Raw genomic sequence first — 22,074 nt, forward strand, 5'->3', positions numbered from 1 at the left:
CCCCCAAAAAAGGTCATAAGAGATACTGTTTTACCATTAAGTCATAAGTAGGTCAGTATTCCATTGACACTTAACTTATTAACTGTTCAAACAGCTATGGGAGGGGTAGCTAAATAGAGCATAATAATAATGATGAAACATCTATAAAAAAAAAAACATTGAAATTCTGAGTAAGTCATTTGATTGTTTACAAGGCTGTGAGATACCCCTTTTATCACGAACACTGCAGAACTTTAAAATTGGTTTTCTTAATGGTTGTATTTTCCAGAGCCGTTAGTAAATGTACTATTGGGATGGAAAATACTTTGGCCAACTGCAAGAATACTGCATTGAAGTTAAACTAACCATGGGCCTTTAGAATACTTTATAATAAAATCTCCATTAAAATCATCAGATGCACCTGCAGTTTGTCCCATTACAGCTCTAAAATAACACCTTGACATATGTAAAAGAAAAAAGTTGCTTTCCTTGAGTTTAGAAATTTCCCTTGTCCTTGTAAACAACTGCATATTTCTGTCTCTACTGAATTTCAAGTGTATACCAAGTTATTCAATTCATTGGCCGATTAACCTACTCCATAACTGTTATTATCGTTGGCTATGTGCAACCCCAGCTAATGATTTACCCGCGACATGTGCGCGGCAAATGATTCAAGTTACGAGTTTCTGTAATTGAACCGGAGAATGGAAATTAAGCCAAGACAAACACAACGTACAATAATTTAGTAAAGTATAGTCATCAGTGGACAAGCGCAGAGCTATGACAAAAGAGCTAGCTAACGAGCTGGCGCTAACTGCTAACGTTCAGTATTAGCGTGCGTTACTTGTTAGCAACAAACCTTAGCTCTTCCAGCTTCTAGTTTCCTCTGCCGTTCATCTTCATCCATCTCTTGCTTAAAATTAAACTATAAAAAGTTTAGGACATACGTCCTAATTCAACTGAGAAGCTCAACAGTCCGTCACTTCTTGCAAAAGTTAAGTAAATCAAAATCTTTCAGCTTCCTTTAGACACAACTGTCAACAGATAATATTCAATATGGCCGCCAAGTAATTTTAACTCCGCCCTTATTGAGATTGCTTGAATAAATTGTCCAATCAAATCATTACGTGCCACGTCTTCAGCCAATAGAGTTTGCGTTGCATGAATATTAACCACCTCCATGCTTGTATATCGCTCAAACTAGAGTCAACATGACCAATCAAATGGCTGTGGCGTGTCGCATCTTAGATTGACGGCTCTTGTAGCCAATCAGAACAGGCCAATACAAAACATACCTCGGCTCACTTCTATGTTTTGAAAGTGAATGTTCCTCCACTGGCTGGGGCGTTTCTATGGCAATCAGAATGAGAATCAGCTTTATTGGGCAGGTATGCACACAAACAAGGAATTTGACTCCGGTTTAGCTTTGCTCTCCTTGTACACTTAAACATTAAAATTTAAAAATTAAACTAATATGTAGCAGCCTACAATACATATGAAACAATATATGAGAATGCAAGAGAACAATATAACTGATGACATGGTTTGGTTACATTAAAGTATGAAATGACTTACAAACTAAGTATAATATAAAAAAATACTCTTCTCAACTAATTTGTTAAGGCTATCTTATTTGAAGTCTTACACACTCTTCTGTTCCTCAGCTCAGGAACAACATTGTTCTGCAAGTCATGGTTAAGTGTCAGTGTAAAGTGTCCCATGGAAACCACTGTCTGGCTTCAGTCCCTACAATGTTTGCTTGACTCCAAATTCCAAATTTCATGTTAATTAGATATTTTGTGCATGTATGTCTAGTATTTTAAAGCAATTGTGTTCATTCAAGCACAGAATAGAGAATGTTGAAGTAACACTCTGAAGAAGTAACATTCCATTATCCATTATAAGTATTATAAGTATATCCAAGTCCATTATCACCATCACCACCACTATGGCCCTCTGCAGCACCACAACTGCCTCCCATCAGCCGCCCTTCATGGCTATATTTCAGAGGGGACTGTGCAGTCCAGGGTTGCCAGGTTTGCAGTTTTCTCGCTGAATTGGGCTACTTTTTAAGTGTTGCGCGGCTGGAAATTTTTGTCCGCTGTTTGGGTAGACCTGTTGTGCATGCAAATTACATGAATAATAGGCTATCTATAAATAGAAATCCTTTTAGTACCACACATAATGGACATGGGACATGCATGCCCACATAACAAACCCACACACTCTACTTTGCCACACAGTTAGCAAACTTAAACTGCACACAGTCCGTTTCCGTTCGGTTCACTGTGTGCTATCAGCTAGCCAGCTATTGTCAGCAGTGACACCTGCAGCGGAATACGTTAACACGCTGGACAATTCAAGCTAGCAACTCCGGCCGGGGAGAAACATGACGCCCGGTAAGTGGGAAAAATACGGGAAGAAATACACAAGGGACTGGTAAAGTGAAAACGAAATCAAAGAATGGATAGGACGTGTGGCTGGAGACAATACAAAAGCTTTTTGTCGGTACTGTACAACAGAGATCGCAGGGGGTGAGAGGAGTTGTCCATGATGGATGCCAGTTTTGATAGCACCCTCCTGTCACCCACCTCTATGACCGTCTGAGTTTCATTAATCTGCATTTTATAATGCATTTGGCAATGATAGCAATGCTGTTAGACTTTAAAAGCAGTGTATATGGTTTGACGGGTACATTTTGAGTTCTAGTATTGGGCTGGTTTTGTCACACAGACCTGGCAACCCTGGTGCAGTCCTACTTAGACGTATGTTCCCGTCTGAAATATAGTTGAGAAGAAGTACAAGGTAGCATAAAATGGAAATACTGAAATAAGGTATAGCTAGTATGTCAAAATTGTACTGTACGTTGGTACTACTTAGTTTTGTTCGGTCAAAGTTATTACATGACCGAAAACTTTTAAGGTGACAGTCCCTTAATGAGTTTGATAACTAAGTGTCGGGGCCCTGAGAGGGCCTTGAACCCCTGACCCTGCTAACGAATGTAGCTGTGCCTGTATGAGAGCAGTTTAGCATGGGACGGAGGAGGAAAACATTATCGCCCGAACAGGGACTTGAACCCTGGACCCTCAGATTAAAAGTCTGATGCTCTACCGACTGAGCTATCCGGGCTCTGTTTAGCAGAGATATGAGACCAAATAAAAATATTGTACAGTAAAATATACATCGGAATGGGCGTTCATCTGTTTCACATGCATGCTAACGGTCTACTCTACCTTAAAAGCGTTGTGCTTGGAGCTAAAGCTAGCTAGCATTTCAAAGTTGTAAGCTAGCCGTATGCTAACTTAGGCTAACGATCCACTAACCGCTAGCAGTGAACGCCTACATGTAACGGCAGTCAGGCAGATGCTGGGCACCAATAGTCTGTACAGACGGGGGAAGAAGGGGAAAGGAAGAAAAAGAGAGGGAAAAAAGGAGAGAAATTGAGGACTCTTAATGGCTCTTCTGCATGTAAAGAGCCCCTCCAGGTCGTCATTTTCATAATAATTCCAGAAATCCAGTTTCTATAAATGGGAATTATGAATCAAAACAAATTTTAACCAAAGTGTTTTGGATATGTTTAAAGGAGTTATATGTCTACATAAGAAAACACTTATTAGTATTCAGAATTAATTAAATCAGTACTATTTGTCATTCTGTGTTTTATTATGCATTCATGATGCATGATGCAGGAAAGCGATATTGTGATTTTCATTCTTCCTCAGAAGTTTTATTGACTTTAATTCATAGAACTGTATTAGGTATGACATTATTTCTAACAAATGAATTGGAAATATTAGCTTTTAGCATCTCCTTCCCATTTAAGAAAGGTTTATTTTATAGCCACAGTATCATGGTACTGTATTGTGTTATCATGCATGGTGGGGCAAAAAGCAAAACCATGTTTACTCCTGGTATTACACTGAGATTTAAATAAGTCAAATGAAAGAATTGTTGTAGAAACAAACCACATATTTATTATAAATAGAAAACACAGTGAAAACAAAGACGTACCACCCCCCAAACCCTCTCTTTCACCCACCCCATCTCCACACACACGCACACAACATTATAGAACGACAATTAATTGAACACAACAAAATAAATAAGAAAAATTATTAATCAAATGACTCCAGTAGTGCAAAGAACACAATAATGAATAAATACAATACCAAAAAAAAGAATAAAATACAAATGTCTGCCCTTTTCCACTAAATGTCTTCCAGCCACTGCTCCAGTGGCATCCCTGAATGGGTCTGACAGTAGATGGTCTGTGGCCACTTTCTTCGGTGGCTACACTTTCTTGGGAGGCTAAAGAGAAGCAGAAACATTAGTATAAAGAACACAACATCAACAATCTGCACATGAAAATTTGATATTAGTTTACAAATACCTTCTTAGTATGGAAACCACAGTCACATGTCTGTGGGCCCTTGAACAGAGTTGCCTGCCCCCTCAGCTGCATTGGGCATTCCTCAATCTGTAATATTTCATGACAACAAATAAGCAAGTGTCTTTTTAAAAACATTTAGCTTTATCATTTATAACTGTATGCTAATTGCTTTATACAACTCTACCTTCTGATAGAGGTCATGCCACTTCTTCTGGCGGGGAACAGGCCTGTTTCTTGCATCGGACGGCCAAACACCCGTGGCAGCAAACCTCCGCAGGCGTCACATCCATTCATCATCACCCATAGTCCTGTGTTTTTGTTGTGTTGAAGCCATCTGTGGCCAAAGAGGAGAAAAAATGTACACTATCAAATCCCACCATCTTAACACATAATGCTACCATCATAAGATAAGATAAGACAGAACAAAGTCAATGTTAATATAGTATAGATATGTGGAATTAACTTATTCACAACTACTAATAAAACATAGAGATTAAGCATGGAATATAGGGCAAAAATACATAAACGAAGGGTACAAGAGGTAAAAGTAAGGGTCAGTAAGGGTCATGTTGTGTGTAATAATTCAAGTTTCATATAGTTCATCAAGTATATATAAGTTATAAGGTCATACTGTAAACAAAACACTGTTACTGTGAAATTGTTATTTAGCCTACCACACAGCAAAACTCCCCATTCTTTTTTAGTAACTGACCCCTCCCTCCACAAGATGTTAAATAATAAATAAGCTTGTTAAATAGGGCAATGTTATATTCTATATATAAATAACTTAGCCGAAATGGCCTCAACAACGTTAGTATCGAGATGATACGACAACGACGTTCGGAGATACAGGATGCATGACGATGTAACACGACAAAATACAATACAAACATAACTTAGACGTCTCTAACGCTGACAACAATAATCATTGTAGTTAATGAAGACATCGACCGTGTTAACCAAGACGACTGTCGGTCTTTTTTTTTATACCGACAACTGGATTTGACACAAAGACGCTAACCACAATGGCGCGAACGATCAATATAATAATATATGGATGACAATAGTTGTATTGATGCCATTTACCTTGAGATTGAGAGCTGAAATTCCGCTTCGAGTTTGAGTTTGCCGCCGCATCCGGTGCAGACCATTACCCCGCAGAAAGTTGGATTTGCGTGGCTAAGATTGGCTGAAAGCAGGGAGTGGGGCGGGAGCTAGAAAGCTGAAATCCCCTGAGCGCCATTGGTTGGGAAAGATGAACATTCTGAAATCCCCGCGACGCGATTGGCTTTGAAAGCTGAAATCGGGAGAACGCGATTGGAGGCTCGGAAACAGTCGGACGGGGGTGAGGACCACTCAAGCTCTAGTAATAAGCGGGTCTTTTTGTCTTATTCGACGCTGTTTCAGTCAACACACAGTCATTGTCTTCTCTTTAATGGATAGATTTACATCTTTACAAAATGGTATTTTATAGTATTTATAAAACAAACAACAAAAACCCGAGCATAATCCCTTTTAATCAAACATTACTGCACGGAATCACTACATCCAGTGTGACAGTGCTTCATAATCCCAACACAACCCCGTTTTACAATTGTGTATCATCATGGCACATACCTTTGATAAATAAAATTATTAAAAAATATATACATATTACAGCATACACATACGAACAAGTGACACCCTCTGCATTAAACGAATCATTAAAGTGCATAATTCTTTTAAAGAATTGCTGCTAAATAACAGAAAAACAGGGCAAAGTCATGCTGTGATTAAACAGGATACTGAAGATGATGATAGTATAGTATTCTTTCTGCAGGATGAACATCAACTCTTTAGAAGAGTGTGTGGATGATGGACATGCACTTGTGCTTTAGGGCTTTTTGTATGGCACAGAAGTCAATATTACATGCTTAGAACAGCCTTGTTTGTTTGTGGTGCCCTTTTGCAAGTCTGGTGAAGAATAATAAATGGTAAAGAATAAAAACCTGGGTTGAATTAGATTAAAATGTGCTTGTATGCAGCATCTCTGGTGATAAATCACAAACTATTGGCCTTATAATTGTGTAACTTTCATTCAATATTCTGAATGATTACTGTGAATTAACCTGATAACATTTATTTACACAGTACATGTGTGTGTGCAGAATACAGGGCGGAGCTTATCTTTTAAGAACATTTTAGAAACATGAACTTTTGAATGCAATAAGTGCAGAAATGTATCATGAACATCCTAAATGTCAGGTTATTTTGTTGTGAGGCCTTGTTTTGTTTTGCAAAGACTGCAAGCTGAAATACAGAGCACAGGTTAGGATCTATTACCTCCTGTTAACAGGAGAAGAACAGATAGAACAATGAAAGTCTGTGTGTTATCAACATCTTTCTGAACACATTTTGGTGAATGCTGTTATTGATAGAGAGTCAAAATTTCTCGTATCACTCCATCTGATATGTAAAAGAAGGAAACAATAAAGATAGCATATTTTGAATTATTGTTATCACATTTTAAGAAACTTGTTTCTGGTTTTTCTACAGCAGCAAAGTGCCAAAGTTGCCTCTAGATGCGGTGTTCATAAATTTGGGTATATATGATCGACACACATGCACTTTCATTATGTTATCTGGTGACATTTTTAAACAGAGTTTAGTGTAATCTGATGCTAACAATGGCTATAGCAAACTATTGATCCTGTAGGTCCTCATCTGATACACAAATTCAGATAACTACCCTGTCTTGTCTGTTTAGGCATGTAATAACACATATAATCTTTTTGAATGGTTCATCGTCGTAACTTGGGTCATCGCTCTCTTGCACATGTTCATCTTCATCTTTCCCGGATCAATCCATCAATCCTGGACAAAGTCAAGTATGAGGATGTGTTTCTCTATGGAGGTCTGGACGCTGATTCAGGGCTTGGTTATGTAATCTAAAGTGAAAGAAAGAGAACAAATGGTCATTTACTTGACACACAGGCAAATGATAGTGCCCGTCAAATGACAAAGAAACCGTGTTCACCTTGTGTATGTGAGGAGGCATTTCATCCTCCGAGCTCTCCTCTGGTACTGGCGCATGGTGTCGTGGTGCTGCCTGACCCTCTTCTGCCCACCCTCCCATGGGCACACGGGCCGACCTCACCACTTTTCCCCCTGCACCAACGGAGTCTGTGAAACAGAGAGGTGCATGCCTCATTCTAATTCTTGTTTTCCATCGGCAAAAGTTGTGTATGTGACGGGTAGCTGAGACATATTTTTTTTATAGCATCTCCTCAGCCACGTTCAAGGCTAGCTGATCCTATTATAAGAGATGAGATGAAAATACTGCACTGGACATTTGGAATTGTCCCTGGCGCAACAGCCTGACACATTAATCAAATAATGAAATACTCTGAAAGCCCTTTAGTTCTTATTCTAAGCCAGTGTGAGAAACTGTAGAAGACTTAAGAAGATGTTTAGAGATGCTTTTTGTCCTAAGCATCCACTCATCCAATGTCTCTTTTTTAAAATGTGTAAAAGTATTGATAATAACAGAGTGATAATATGAAAAGACTAGCAGTTGAAAATCCTTCTGATGTCCTTCAAAGTCTGACTGGATCATTAAATGAAGGAAACATTTTTAAAAGTTAGGTACCTGTAGTTGGTCCACTGTGGCGCCGCAGGCTGCCGCTCTGTGATGATGCTCCCTGCTGGCCCATGGTGATAGTGCTGTTGGCAGACGCTGATGTAGGAATGGCACTGGGACTGGGAACAGTGGTGGGGAAAGTGTGTGAGCGGGGGAAATGTTTGGATTTAGGGTTGGGTTCGCTCCTCACTTCATCGGGGACGCTGTCACTGCTTTCGTCGCTCTCCTGCCTGTGCCACGTGTGACGGGAGAGCTCGCCGCGGGACTGCTGCTTGTGAAGCTGCGAGGAAACATTTAAATTAAGTACAGTGGATGGATTGGATACGGTGGGTGTAACAAACTCGCTTTTCACTCATACTATTACCTCATGCATGTAGAGTGCATGGATGCTCATCTCAGTGGAGGCGTACTCCGACAGAATCAAACTGGTGAGCTGACCCTCCCATGCACTGCTGCCTGAGCTCACAGTTCGTGCATCCGTCCTACAGACAGAGAAATGTGGAGAAAATAACAACATGAAGAGGAGGTGATACAGATAAGAAGATAGTAAATATACATTAGGATTTAAACTGTGTCCTCATGTAAAAGCTGCAAGTTGTCACCCAGCAGCTCAGGGCTCAAGAGAATTTTCCTACCCTGAACAGGCCATTGCTTTGCTCATGGTTGAAGTGTGGCCAGCTGTCCTGTGAGCTGCACTCAGACTGCCTCTCATGTGAAGGCTGCTGCTGATTGGGGAAAGGGAGCGCAAGGCAGACGCCCCATCGCTTAAGCCAGCAGCTGCATGATTGGTCAAAGAGCCGTCCCTGCCGAAATGAACGGAAGTCACTGTAGAGGGACCTGCCAAGAGGTTTGCTATGAGGCTCCTTGGCTACAAGAGAGAGAAAGGGTAAGAGAATCCATCATGTTTTTCCCTGAAGATGTGATGAAATTTAACTCGACATTTGAGTGTGAAAGTTAGTTTATCTCTTTACCTCAGACTCAGACAGTGAGAGTGGATGTGTGTCTGAAGGAGCACCCGTGGCCTCTCTGTGAACTCGTTCTTTCAGCTGGCTGATGAAATGTGTTGTCTCCTGAGGAGGCTGCCACTGGGGGTTTGTGATGGCAAAGTGCATCAGAGATAACTCTGTCTTCCCATCCTCTGCTTGTTGGTAGATCGATGCCTCTGTCTTCCCCTCTGACATCCACTACGGAGCAAAGAAAAGAAGTTAAACCCACAGATCTGCCTCACAGTCTATAAACAAGAACTGTATTTAAGTATTTTTAAGTCTGTGTGGCTGCTATATTTTGCTCACCGCAGGGTGCCCGTGCTGCCTAATGTCCATCTGGGCAAAGGAGCAAGTGTCTCCTACCCCTATCACCTCCACAGTGAAGTTCCTGAAGAAATCGATGATCTCCAGAGACTTCCACCTTAGGCAGAAGATCAGGATGATTGGAGTGACCACTGGACTTATCAGCTCCTCCAGAATAAACACCTAGAGGAAAACAGAGGGGAAATGCTGCAAACCACTGTGCATCAGGGTAACACTGTAGAGCTCAGCAAGCACATGAAAGGAAACTCTGATTCATAAGTTGAAATGAATCATGTATTATTTAAATTTTGAGGAACACTTGTGACTTTTAAGATTAAATATTCAAAATGCCACAAGATGGGACAATCTGGGAGTGGAGGTAATCAACAAGTTACACAAGGCTGCTTCTCAGCATGGCAATAAAAACCCTTCTGTCTTCAGTGGATCTGCTTGTGAAGCAGCAGCAGAAATCTGTGGATGTACTGGTCTATCTGAGATATGAACACAAATAACGTACACTCGCTAAAAGATGAATATACGTGGATAATGTTCTCTAAGAAAACAGGACAATAAAAATAGATGTTCAGAGAATATTTGACAGAATAACTACAGGTCTTTTGTAAAACAGGCAGTTTGAGTAGTCATAGTAGAAATAGCAAATGTGAGGGATTTACATAAATGAAAACTTATATATAAGAAAGCCATATCTATAAGCCAGCTTGCACACTAGCAGGGACCTGAAACTGCCATATATTACAGCAATACAGCCAAGACTTTCATGCTATAATGTTTATATGTCTACGATAAAAAAGGCACATATGACAAAGTGTGTTGACATTTCCATTCCATTGTAATCTACTGAATCTTGTTATGTATAAGCAGTTCTTCATCCAAACTCACTGCTTTGTACTGGAAGAGCTGGGAGAACTGGTCACGGGTCTCATATCTGTGTGCATTGCCCTGCCAGTGGTCGGGCATGTAGTGGATATGAGCCAGGATAACCCGCAACAGCTGCTCAGGACAAAACACCAGGTGCTTATCAGGAATGAACGACCTAAGGAGAGAGAGACAAGAGCTCAGGTCTTAAGCGGTCCTGAATCAAAGTCAGTAATTAAACTACTTAACTACTTTATATCCTGTAGTTTAGATGTGTCTGATACTGAGAGTCTTATACGCTGGTAGGTCAATTACCTTTTTCCCTCACAGTTCAATTCATGGGATTTTTTCACAAATATTTTAATTAATACTTCAATCTTGAGCTATTAGCAGACGCCACAAAGTTGGGAGCTTCTTATGGAAGGAAACCCTCTTATAGCCATCAGTTTTACAGCAGAATAAGCTGCCAAAGAGCATTAAAGGGATTACAACTCTGGGTAACTTTAAAATGGGCAATAAAGAAACGGCTCATGGCTAACAGCCTTAACTTTCCACATAGATTAAGATATGTTTCTAATATTCATGTTTTACATTTGTATTCAACGTTTGCCATTTCATATCAGTTTAAAAATAATAAAGAGAATCATTATGGATGATTAATAATTATATACTAATATATTTTAGCTATTTTAGTTCATAAAAATGCAATGATTCATCTGTGTGTTTATTAAATGCTTCCATTAAATAAACCCATTTGATCAATTAAGCTCGTGTATTTAGAAAGATAAGAATGACAAACAGATTAACTGGGTGACACTAATCCCCACCTGCAGATCGTGATACACACTCCAAGCAGTGTTATTGACGAGAGAACGTGTTCCACTGCAAGAACATCCTCATCATAGATAGTCAGAGCGATGAGGACGGCCAGCAGGGACCCGGCAAAAAACGCGACATTTTTGGCAACCACCGTCAGCAGCGGCGACAAGAAACAGTTCATGTACTTGGATGCAGCCTGAAGGAAACAAGAACAAAGGAAGGGAACATAAAACAAAGACACCCCTTGTACAGATACATGCTTTGCATTTATTTAAAGAAATACAACAAACCAGTGTACTAAAATTATTCAGATTTATAAAACTAAGTTTTTATAGTTGATTTAAGGTCATCAGCTGTTAACAGGAGATAATCTGACCTTGTAGCCTTTGCTGAGGCGTGACATGAGCTCATGGTCCAGCTCATTGAAGTGACGCAGGTAACAACGACCATACAAAGACCAGCATCTCGCTCCCAGAGAACCCGGCTCTCGCTTGATCACCTTGATCACACACACAACAAACAGTCCTGTAGGGCGCTAAATGATAAAGATAATAAAGTTGTAATATTAATGTGAACCACTCACCTCTGTGTAACTAAAGAAGGCGTACAGAATCTGCCACACCAGAATGACTGGACACAGCAGGAGATTGGCGATCCCAATCCACAGAATACGGGATGCGAGCCTGTCTGCCAGCTCCAGCCTGTTACCTCCTCGCTTGTACTCCGGTTTCAGGCTCCACTCATTCTCAAACAGAGAGCCTACAGAGCAACCAAAAAAGGGAGGTTGAGGTAGGACCCCTATGTAATTATAAACCTTTGCAAACAGGCAAATATATGAGTGCATGCATGGAAATACTTCATTTCAGACACAGAAATTCAGACACAAACTGTGCATGCATAAAAATCTAACTTGGACACACCTGGCCCCCAAAAGAAAATGAGCTCAAAGTTGTATTTAAGACCCCGGGTGTAAAACACACAGTCCCCAAGTACGGGAAGTCGAAATCGCACAGGAAGCAGTGACTTGTTCACCATGGCAACCTAAAAGACCACATGAAGAACATTTTCAGTTTGAGGTCTTAGAGTTTCATGACATTTGCACGTGGCTGTGTCAGACGTAAAACATTGAGCAAACAAATACATGCGCAAATGTACGCACCATGTAGTTCTTAAAGCGGAGGATGCGGTGGTAAATGTCGAGCTCCGTCAGTTCTTTTTTGTGGATGCAGATCTGGTGTTCCTTCTGGATCTCCACTATCCTGGCCTGAACTTCCTGCCATGTTGCATAGGGGAGTTCTGACTGAAAACAACAATAAGTGAATTTAAGTGGGTACAATGACTCATTTTAGGGGATTACAATACATCTTACTAGCTGCAAATAATGCCAACAATACAATTCATCAATATACCTCTAATCGCTCTAAATAATTCAGGCATCATTCTGTCTGTCTCACCATGGTCATTCTGAGTGCGTTGATGTAGAAGGATCGGATCTCCCAGTAGCAGCAGACGTTGTAAATGAATTTGATCAGGCGATGGAGCCAAAACACCCCGGAGATAATCAGCACGAAGATCACAAATGCATTGTCTCGGATACTGCGGGCAAAAATGTTATCTTCAATAATTGAAAGATGTATTTATTAACTTGCATATTTAATTATTAGATTTAAAAACACACCACAGCTAACCTGAGTAATATACTTAATTCATGACATATTTCAGCTTTTTTTTACTGCTATTACTATGTAGGAAGTAAGGTAGAACAGTTTTATGTGATTATTTACTTAACATACTAATGTAGATAGTAGTTTGCTTGAATGTTTAAGTGTTCATTGTTCTGTATCTGAGCGATCATCGGGCCTATCCTCAGCTACACTCTTTGAATGGACAGATTTGCAGGAAATACCAGTAACTCACCGGGCGCTGCAGACATCCACTGGGAGGAAGGCATCAGGCAAAGTGACTTTAGATGAATCCGTGTGATTGACAAACTTGTTGGCAAAGAGTATGTCATAGTCCACACAGTTAGCAAGGAACACTGTGAAGCCAACCACAAACAGCAACTGGCTGTAAAGTGGAAGACATGAGGAAAGAGAAACACAGTAAGATACATAAATACTTATAGGTCACATAAAACCTCTTACAGACATACCTTCATAGACATAATTCTTGAATAGATATGATACATACACAAGCTCAAAGATCTCTCCCAGCAGCATGCAGGTGAATCCATTCTTCTGGTGCAGATTATAGACGTAAGGGAAGTTAAGGCATATTTAAGATGTATCTGAAGTTAGCAATCCCATTTTTGCGGTGCAAAACCAGGGAAGAAAATCCGTTAATCAGGAATGTTTGCTTACATTATGTAAAAGGATATTCTCTGGAAAAACAGGTCCAGGTTTTCTATGTGGTGCCACTGGGCTGCAAAACATTTATTACAAGTTAGTAATGTTGTAACTTAGTCCTGACAATCAGTGCAAAAGAAGAGGGCGTGATTCTGTGTGTGTGTCCGTGATTTGTTTGTGCAATGTCATACATTTGGCCCCTTCAGGCACATGCATCAGCAGATTCTCCTCTCCAGGGGGAGAGTCGCTGTAGGACGCCTCCAGGCGTTGGTATTCTGTGTCAAAGTGAGCCATGGTGACAGCAGCCTCCGTCTCACCAAGTAACCAAGTCAACTACTACAGGCTGGAGCACAGACAAGGGGAGGGATAAAGATTAGCCTAACATGTAAACAAGCACCTGGCATTTAAACAATTAGGATGTTACCTGACGTCTAAACAAGGGTGTCGCCATTTGACTTCCTCTTTCACTGTGGACAATTTCATATGCTAAATTAATTTAATTTATTTACTATTTGAGTTGAGTTCTTGCTGGTGCAGGGGTTCAATGCTAGATTCCCTGTTAAAGCGGAGTCTCAGTTTGATCAAAAATGCAACCCTGGGCTACTGAACAATCTTCACAACTGACTACAATCTGAGAGAGGTAACCAAAAGCATTATGCATGTGTTTGTGACTTATGGTTGTGCAAATATTCAGTGCTATTGACAGACAACTTAAATGAGTATTTAGTGTATGTAACCCTTGTGGTATAGCCCTTTTATGTTGCATCTGCTCCTATCTGTTAGACTGAAACTAACTAGTTAACAGAACTTAAAGCATTGTCCATGACCATGAGTCACTGTCATAGGCTTGTGTCTCAAGATCTGTCTGTTTATTATAGTAACAGTAAACTCTCAGAAGTACCAAAAGGAGACTCCACAGAATAAAATGGTATAGACTTAGGACTATGCTAACATGTCGTGAATTACAAAAAACATATACATTACTAAGTTGAGAAATCATTACCACACTGTAGACTTAAAAGTGTATAATAGGAGGCAACATGTTTCAAAAGAAGGCATCTTATTTACTTTACATACAAGTTGTAGGCTTCCCTAATTCTTATACCAAAATGTTGTGGTGTAATTAATGTCCACACGACTTGGTTATTACACCACAAACCACGAACACTGCTTTGAAATTGAGTTTACACTCTGGGTGTGAAGACATACTTTAGATCCTTACAAACAGTGCTCAAATTCTTTGCTACACATACTGCCACAAAACAAAGCTAAGGCTTGGCTCATGCAAAACGTACTTACCTCCATTGCAGTACAGAACGTCCTATAAAGCCTTGGTGTTGACTCAACATTCCCAGCTTAAAGAAAGGGAAGAGACATTTCCATTATGGCAGTTCTTATCGTATCTAGGACCACAGCAGGCTGTAGGATAAGGCTTTATGCCATATTCCTATTCTGAGGCAGCACAAGTCCACACAAAACGACAAAAATAGCAGACCGTCTGTCTGTAGCTAGCTAGCTGTTTGAAATTAGTTAGCAGAAACATAACAACGTAAGAAGCTAGCACAGGAGGACTGATCAGGTGTTGTTGTTGTCGTGGTTTGACAGCACAGGCCTGCCTCCCTCCCAAAACCCTCCCTTCAAATCCTGCTGCATGGAGCCCTTACCGTTGGATTGCTGTGCCGGAGCTCTGCCGGGATAAAACTGTGAATCCGCGGGGATTTTTATATTATAACCGTCTCGTTTTCGTTTTTAGGTGCCTCTCGTACTCAAACATAAGCTAGTTTCATTTTCGAAACAGCTAGCAATGTGGCGTCTGTCACCGCTGAGGGACAAGAACGTTGTCCAATCAGAGTTCATCAACGGAAAGAACAGGAGCCAATCAGAAACGTTCAAAGGCGGGCTCTAGGAATGTTTTATGCAGAGCAATAATGTCTTTATAAAAATATAATATAATATAATATCTTTATATGGCACTGATCCTACCCTTCCGTATTCTGACTTTTTTTTTCGTTTTGTGAAATGTTTTGTTGTCCTGCAAAATATGTCGGCATGTCATCAAATAGTTTTGCGTTTTGTTAAATGTTTTTGCGTTTCATGAAATATTTTTACGTTTTGTGAAATGTATAACTTTCATGGTTAACAGCATGCGGAGGGCATTCTCAACAAATTTCCCTGGTGCTTGTTTAAGCTTGGCCTAATGATTAAAATACAGCTAATATAAAATCTACGTAGCGCTTCATAGCCAAAGTAACTAATGTCACAAAATATATTAACTCTATGTATTCTGACCTGCAACAGGCTGGCTGTATGGCATCATGAGGGTGAGAGCATGCTGCAGGCGTGCATACTCCCATCCCAAAGAAGAAAAAAGACAGCTGGTGGATAGAGGGACTCACTGTACATTGGAGATCTCTGAAAGGAAAAGGATGTCATGGACTGATTCTGTGTCGCCATTGTCGGTATCACTCACCCTAAAGTATACCTTAAGAAAATAGCTCTCTGTTAATGCAGAACTTCTTTTGTTCAGCAGGTGGGAGGATTCTGATGTGGTACCCATTAATTGTATCAGCAGCACAGCGAAATGCCTCACGGCCAGCAAGGTGGGTGAAAGCCTGACCACATCTCCTCTATCTCGTCTGGCCTCAGGAAATGAATAATCCTGTGAAGGATGGCTCTCATCTCCTCCACACTACATCACAGACTATTCTGGCCACTGGGGTACAGAAAAGATGTCTGCTGTGACTCTGTATGAGGTGGCACATGCAAGCCAGAAGAGAGCGACAGCCACCTCAATTTCAAGACTTCATCTATGTGGCTTCATCTGAGGGAACATCTGGACCAGCATGTTGATTGTGTCCCTGAGAGGCTAATGACTATTTTCGGGTCAGCCTCACAGAGGAACATGCAGAGGATAGCACAAGTGTCTTTGTCGTTGTGCATAGCTCTGAAATGGAGTTTGATCTTGTGCTAAAAATGTATATATTTTTTTCTCCACTCAGTAGTGAACATAAAAGTAATGCCAAAGTAATGAAATAACGTTCAACTTCCAAATCGGTCAGACTGTTTGAATGAGAAACCATGATGACAAGCAATCTTTAGATGCTGAACTGCTGAAAATTAAAGTCGAGATGAAACAGCATTTCGAGAGTATCTAGCTTCCGTATCATGACGTATTTCCGAGTGAAACAGGACGTGCAGCCGGAACATATCATTAGAGGGATTTGATTTGATTGTTGAGAAGTGGGCGTAGACAGACATTCTCCACAGCACAGTAGCTAGCTAACTGACCGAGCGTTCTTGATGCTTTGCGGCAAAATTTTCTGTATTTTTTTTGGCCTATATTGTCAAATAGATGCACAATATTACTGGGGATGTGATCTAAAAGGATTAAAATGACCTTTTTCATTTCACCTCAACTTTAAAGTGTTGATTTTACCTGGCGGGGGAAATCGAGCGAATCGAATTCCAACTTCCAACTTGAGCTCCCAACTTCACGTTATAAAAGTAAGTCAATTAGTCCTACATTCCTACACAGCAACACCCTAGTCAGCACCTTGCCTTGATCCCACAACCTTCTCTCTATGAAGCAACAGACCGAACCACCTCACTAAAGATCTTACCTGTTTGATTATATCTACAGTCTATAACATTATGACGATTTAAAGAAAGGCCTGAGCCGGGGAATCAAACCCAGGACCGCCTACCTGCCAGTCAGCGGTGCAAACCTGTTTGGCTTTATCAACCTTTCATCCCATAGTGTTGATTTGAAGCTGATTAATTAATGATTTTATTTAACATTGCCCTGCCTTCAAGGGTCCATTTGGAGTTTTGAGATGATTTCAGTTGTGCATAATTCTATTGCTAAATGTCTGTGGAGGAATTGGAAATGTTGGATTTGAACCCGGGTCTGAACATAATTGATGCCAGGCGGAAGTAAACAATAACCGCCGCCCGCCCCTTCTGCTGGAATACTGCTGTTGTCCGTCATTTCAACTGCTGCTGTGACGCTCCAGCACTTTGCATTGTGGGAAACAGTAGGCGAGGTAGACCAGTCCGATGCATGAGATACTGTCTGAATCAGTACAACATCCGGGTATTTTTGGCATACTGCACATTTTGCTTTTGTTTGCATACTACATACTACATTTTGGACAAATCAGTACGTACTGATTTGGGTGTGCGGATGCTTTTTTCATTCATTTAAGTAAAGTATGTTTAAAAGCAAAATTCTGTGATTTTACATATATGGGATCATATATGATCTGATGCTCATCAGTCCTCATCTAAATACATATACTCAGATATATTAGGTGTTTTCCGTTTACATGCGTAATTTGAAAATATGAAAATAATTTGATATTTGTTCTGATTCAAATTCTAATGTTGAGGAAAGTGTCTCTTTTGTGAGGCTATACTAAATCCACTCTCAGCTCCCTAAGTCACCTTTGTAGGCAATGTACACTGTGTTTGCATGAGCCAAGAGGAGGTTCACAAACTCACTCCTGTAACAAGATGATGTTTTGCAAAGCCAAGCTCACCTTCTGTCGCCCTCTGCTGGGATGAATATTCATATATGATTGTTAGGCCTCTGGAGTGACAGCTGGGCTTTTGTTCACTGTGTCACTGCATTCGTTACACTGTTAACACCAATCACTCTGTGTGTGTGTGTGTGTGTGTGTACGTGTGTGTACGTGTGTGTAGTGATCTTAATAATCATTTCATTAACCCATCTCCCAAGACAGAAGTTAATTAATAGTAGAGTTTCTGCTTTCACACAAAGACACCTGCAGTCAGATATACACAAAACAGAAAGACACACACACACACACACACACACACACACAAATACATTCTTCTTTCCAGTAAACCCCTTTGCAATATGTTCCACACCTCCACAATATAGCTTCCCTATCTCATTGTATTCCCCATCATGCAACCATTTCTGACTGTATGTCTGCTTGTTTGTGTTTGTGTGTGTGTCTCTGTGTGCGTGTGTGTGTGTGTGAAATTATAGATTTTAAAAAGGGCAGGGGTGTCTTGAGTCAGGGGGGAGTCCGTGTAATCCAGTTATTATAGTGATCTGGGTAATTTAATCTGCTCTGATGAGGATTAGGATTCATTCAACTTAATCCAGTAGAAAAAGTCTGTCACAGGGAAGCTCAGTAGCTGATAAACACCACATGGTAACTGAGATAAAACAGAAAAATAATGTTGGATATAAAGTCGCTCACTGTACACCTGCATCTCTAATAAACCTTGATGAAGTTCCACCTACTTATAGACCATGCTACTGCTTCATTTTATATTAGTACGTCATTGATTGACATATGTATAAGAAGAGTTATTTAAAACAAAAATTGAGCTTCCTTTTAAATTAAATTTTTTTTTAATGAAAATTGAAAATATGCCAAAACTCCTTGTTGCCACATGCCTCATTGTGAACAACTGCTCCTTGTCTGCTCTGCTGCAGGCTATAGCTGGCTGATTAAATTACCCCACTGTCTGTTGGGAATTACTGGGGTTGCATTGACAGCTAATTTGGTCCAAAGAAGTGCTGTCATGCAGCCATGCAACTCATGGGTGGTGCTGGGATAACATGGTTGGGGGGCTTGGGTGTGGCAGGTGGGGGGGGGGTAGCTTGGAAGGGGGGCAGGGAAAGGGGGATCAGGATGAAGTCATCTCTCTGGAGAAACTTAATTAGTTCAAGCTCCTTCCTGTACATGCTCCCTCATGTTATTCCCACATAGCAGGTATGAAATCTAGACACACACACATGCATGCTTTAAAATTCAAATCATTTGTGGCCTCCCTCCCTGCTGGTACCCTTGGGGCAGTTTTTAAACAACTCTTATTGTCCCACTTCAATCAGAGCTCAGAAAATATACTGTAAAATACTTTTTTATCCTTCGCTACTTCATATTGAGGGTTTCTTTAAAATATTTTGTATCATGATTCAGTTGTTGTCTTATTTTACGCTGTATGAAAGAAGCGGGCGAAGCTTCTGGTTCTGATGAGTGGTGAGAGAGGCCGATGTGGGAGTGCCTCAAACCTGCATTCTTACTACAGGCCAGCAGGGGGCGACTCCATTGGTTGCAGAATGATGTGTGATTGTCCCATGTAAGGTGAAATAGATGATAACGCAAGGTGGGCTTTAGGATGTGGATGTGTTATGTAATACATAATGCACGCAGCTTCACCCTCTCATCCAAATATGGTCACTTCTGGCTCCAGAAAACCAAGATGGCGACTTCTATACATTCTGAGCACTGACTGAAATGTACGTGTATGTGTGTGGTTAGACAAAAGGCGACCTGAACAGACAAACATTGATCTCTGACAACACTTTGCCATGCAGAAGGTGAGCAAGGGATCTAAATCCTGGTGTGGTTCATTTAGCAGATGACAGCAGAACCTGTGTGGTCAGGAGGAATAGAGAGGAGGTCAAACTTTCATTCATAAGTTGCTGATGTAGCACTATTGGACTAATGTGTTTTTAAAAATAGTCATCAACTGTCTCTGGACAAGAGCAATGACACATACCATGGTCTATTGCTGGTAATTATAACTTGAACACCTACAATTTATCCCATATGAAAGAGGCCTGGTCAGTACTTTTCTTCCAGAATGACCTTCTTCATTCTTAGAAATGTGATTTCATCATGAAGCCACATACACAAACTGTGTGTGTTGCATGAGTCATACAGATCGAGTGACATCATATACATCACTCTCTGAGAGCATGTGTGTGTGTGCGCGGGGAGGTGTTCACAGTGTCTTGTCCCCAGGGAGTGAACTCTGACACGAGACTGCATGAATTGTCCCTCTGAAGCACTAAAGTGGCTCAGCGCCTTTGTATGTAGCATTCATGTGCTTAATATAAAGAGGCAATTTTACCCGTAGCAAAAAAAGAAAAAAAATCTTTACCATGAAATGTTTATCTACAGCCACAAATTGTTTCTATGCATGTCTCTCCATGTTTGTCTGGTCTCTTTGCCCTTTGCTTTCTCTGTACTCATCCTTGTTGTCTGTGTATTAAGATGAATTCATATTGAGCATCCAGACTTGCACATGTCCTTCAGGCGTGCTCACCAGACAGAAAGGTTAATGGTCAATATCAGCGGTGTAGTTGATAATCAATACAGGAGCAAAGTGATGTGGATAGATGGTGGCGTGTGAGGTCAAATGGAAACTGTCTAGAGATACAGGAAGCAGACAAAATAATATACACTTAACACAAAAGATGTAGTTCCTCCTAAAAGAATGGTTCAACATTTTGGAAATATGCTAACTTCCTTTATTGCCGAGATTCGCTGAGAAGATTGATACCTCTCTCGTCTCTACAAGTTTAAGCTAACACAGAGGATGGTTAGCTTTGTTAAGCACAAAGACAGACTTGTCAGTGGACAGAGCAAGGCTAGCTGTTTCCTCCTATTTCTGCTTGGCTAACTAGCTCCCGGCAGTAGCTTCATTTTTACTGCACCGAATCAATAGTTGTATCAATCCTCTTATCTGGCTCTCCTCAAGGAAGTGAATAAGCACATAGTTGGGCAACTTCTGAACTATATCTTGAAGGACACGTTTCACCTTTAACCTGAGGACACCCTCCTAACAACATCACAATGTTAACACGACAGCCATTTTTCTTTGACATTACGCTCAGGATAGGAAGCTAAAATGTTGTTTTCAAGGTTTCAAATCATATAAAAGTAGGTATCTGACAGATTGTTATCATTTAACCACTTCACAATTTACCAGCAAATGAAGAGATATAAGTAGTAAAAAATCTGGAGGGACATGGGGCCATATTTTAAGGTAAAACAACATATAACCCACCGGCTACCATGAGACGACGGCTAATGTTAGCATTCAGCCAGTTCCAAGCTAGCATTAGTGTTTGATAGTCTTGCACAAAATATGAATAGAGCATACTTTGCTCACTAAAATTACTGTTGGATATATTATAATTGTGTGGTAACAGAACTTAAGAATTTATTAACGCCTTTCCTAAAGCGCTAGGTGACACTCAAATCAAATTGTTAGCTAATGAGTGGTGGAGTGCTGGCATTAGCTAATGGTAGCTAAGGGGGTTATGTAATATGTTATTTTACCTTGAATAATGATTAAATGTCCCGATGGATTTCACACTATCCTTTATCTTTTTAGTTGCTGAGCAATTTGAAAGCAGTGACACATTTTGCAAACCTGGAACACAGCAGTACAACACAATAACAGTAGTTGAGCTTCAGGCTCTGAGCACAATGGACAAGGGGAAAATGGCCTGAGCCAATTTTGTGAAAAGTCAGACTTTTGGAAAACCTCTCATTCAAAATTGAAAAGACATCTCAGAAGGGCTTCCATGTTCTGTTTTAATTATGTGTCCTAATGTGTCTATAAATATATGAGTGACTTATGTTAACACATTACTGTACACATTAAGTGACCAGGACTGTTTGCCCTCTGCAGCCACAAGTTCAATATTGAGTAATTCAAAGTAGATTAAATTAGAGAGACAAAGTAACCTCATCTGCTCAGTATTGCATTTCCTCTGCAAACCACATAAACGATAATTTTGATTGATGAAAACAAGGTTTTAATAAAGCTGCTGCAGTGATTGTGATAACATTAATGTCTTGTACTGTCAGAGGAGGGACTACGTTGATGGATTTCAGACCACAGGCATGCTGAAGTATTTTAATTTAAGAATAAAGAAGGGCATCTTTTAATGTATTGTAATTTGACTGAACAATGCATCTTTGT

The 22,074-nt window shown here is 40.3% G+C and overlaps 2 protein-coding genes and 1 non-coding gene across 6 annotated transcripts in view; all 3 read right to left on the minus strand.

The window, feature by feature from the left end:
• Positions 1–1,005, minus strand: part of pcnt (pericentrin) — a 37,854-nt gene extending 36,849 nt beyond the window's left edge. For all 4 annotated transcript variants that reach the window (XM_069661422.1, XM_069661421.1, XM_069661420.1 and 1 more), the window contains exon 1: positions 839–1,005. In XM_069661422.1, coding sequence (XP_069517523.1) covers positions 839–886 — 48 coding nt within the window. In that variant the 5' untranslated portion in view covers positions 887–1,005. The remainder of the gene's footprint in view (positions 1–838) is intronic.
• Positions 1,006–3,035: 2,030 nt separating this feature from the next.
• On the minus strand, positions 3,036–3,108 carry trnak-uuu (transfer RNA lysine (anticodon UUU)). Its single transcript has one exon. It is a non-coding gene; the product is annotated as a tRNA-Lys (tRNA).
• Positions 3,109–5,788: 2,680 nt separating this feature from the next.
• Positions 5,789–15,098, minus strand: atg9a (ATG9 autophagy related 9 homolog A (S. cerevisiae)). Its single transcript, XM_069662223.1, has 20 exons — positions 14,982–15,098; positions 14,617–14,672; positions 13,509–13,660; positions 13,350–13,393; positions 13,163–13,227; positions 12,890–13,039; positions 12,427–12,568; positions 12,132–12,272; positions 11,893–12,013; positions 11,556–11,731; positions 11,349–11,471; positions 10,981–11,168; positions 10,178–10,331; positions 9,281–9,460; positions 8,960–9,172; positions 8,624–8,856; positions 8,353–8,470; positions 7,998–8,268; positions 7,386–7,531; positions 5,789–7,296 (listed from the first exon to the last, which is right to left on the minus strand). The coding sequence occupies exons 3-20, from the start codon at positions 13,609–13,611 to the stop codon at positions 7,288–7,290; spliced, it is 2,577 nt and encodes an 858-aa protein (XP_069518324.1). The 5' UTR covers positions 13,612–13,660; positions 14,617–14,672; positions 14,982–15,098; the 3' UTR covers positions 5,789–7,287.
• Positions 15,099–22,074: the final 6,976 nt, after the last annotated feature.

Source organism: Semicossyphus pulcher, unplaced genomic scaffold (assembly GCF_022749685.1).
Source record: "Semicossyphus pulcher isolate SPU_LCO1_2020_fin unplaced genomic scaffold, fSemPul1.0.p SCAF_14, whole genome shotgun sequence".
Lineage (NCBI taxonomy): Eukaryota > Metazoa > Chordata > Actinopteri > Labriformes > Labridae > Semicossyphus > Semicossyphus pulcher.

Bases quoted from the DNA above. Each gene is read 5' to 3' on its own strand.
- atg9a (XM_069662223.1), bottom strand. From the start codon at position 13,611: ATGGCTCACTTTGACACAGAATACCAACGCCTGGAGGCGTCCTACAGC. The intron at 13,228-13,349 runs ATATCCTTTTAC...AACTTCCCTTAC, and splicing joins TGGACCTGTTTTTCCAGAGA to GTCTATAATCTGCACCAGAA. The intron at 13,040-13,162 runs GTATGTATCATA...TCCACTTTACAG, and splicing joins GGAGAGATCTTTGAGCTTGT to CCAGTTGCTGTTTGTGGTTG.